Genomic DNA, 461 nt, shown 5'->3' with positions numbered 1-461 from the left:
CCCCCGCCGTTACGGCTGCTCTGTGCATTGGGAGCTGCTAGATACAACCTCACAGTCATCCCCAAGGATTATTTTTCAAAGCATTTAGTAATTGCAAATTCTAGCAGAACATAAAAATGTCACTTAGCAGAAACCGCCTCCCCCCGCGCCCCGGCCTCGCCGCCGCGTCCTTTGCGGGGTAATGAAACACTTCATTCAAGAATTGGGAAATGTGCAAATTGGAATGTGTTAAATCCACTTTGTTTTTTTTTTTAAGGCTGGAAATCCTTTCTTCTCTGACAGCAAAAAGAGGCAGAAGGCTCAGGAATTTTTTTTATTCCTTTCCTTTTGGCTACTTGTAGAAACCTAATGTTTTGTACCTAACGCAGAGCTCCCCGGCACCGCTGCTCCCGCGGCCCCGGCAGGTCTCAACAACGCTCTCCCCGCTTGCAGGAGTGGGATTACACCTACCTGCACAACTT

The 461-nt window shown here is 48.4% G+C and overlaps 1 protein-coding gene across 1 annotated transcript in view; it reads left to right on the top strand.

Annotated features, from left to right (window-relative positions):
• TMEM8C (transmembrane protein 8C) overlaps positions 1 to 459 on the top strand; it is a gene marked incomplete at its 3' end in the record, with an annotated part of 7484 nt that extends 7025 nt beyond the window's left edge. The window contains exon 5 of the mRNA XM_009574880.1: positions 433 to 459. Within this exon, the coding sequence (XP_009573175.1) occupies positions 433 to 459 (27 nt within the window). The remainder of the gene's footprint in view (positions 1 to 432) is intronic.
• Positions 460 to 461: the final 2 nt, after the last annotated feature.

The sequence above is a fragment of the Fulmarus glacialis genome, unplaced genomic scaffold, assembly GCF_000690835.1.
Source record: "Fulmarus glacialis isolate BGI_N327 unplaced genomic scaffold, ASM69083v1 scaffold31723, whole genome shotgun sequence".
In the NCBI taxonomy this organism is placed as follows: domain Eukaryota; kingdom Metazoa; phylum Chordata; class Aves; order Procellariiformes; family Procellariidae; genus Fulmarus; species Fulmarus glacialis.
Note: the sequence above shows the minus strand (reverse complement) of the source record. Positions and strands in the feature narration are given on the sequence as shown.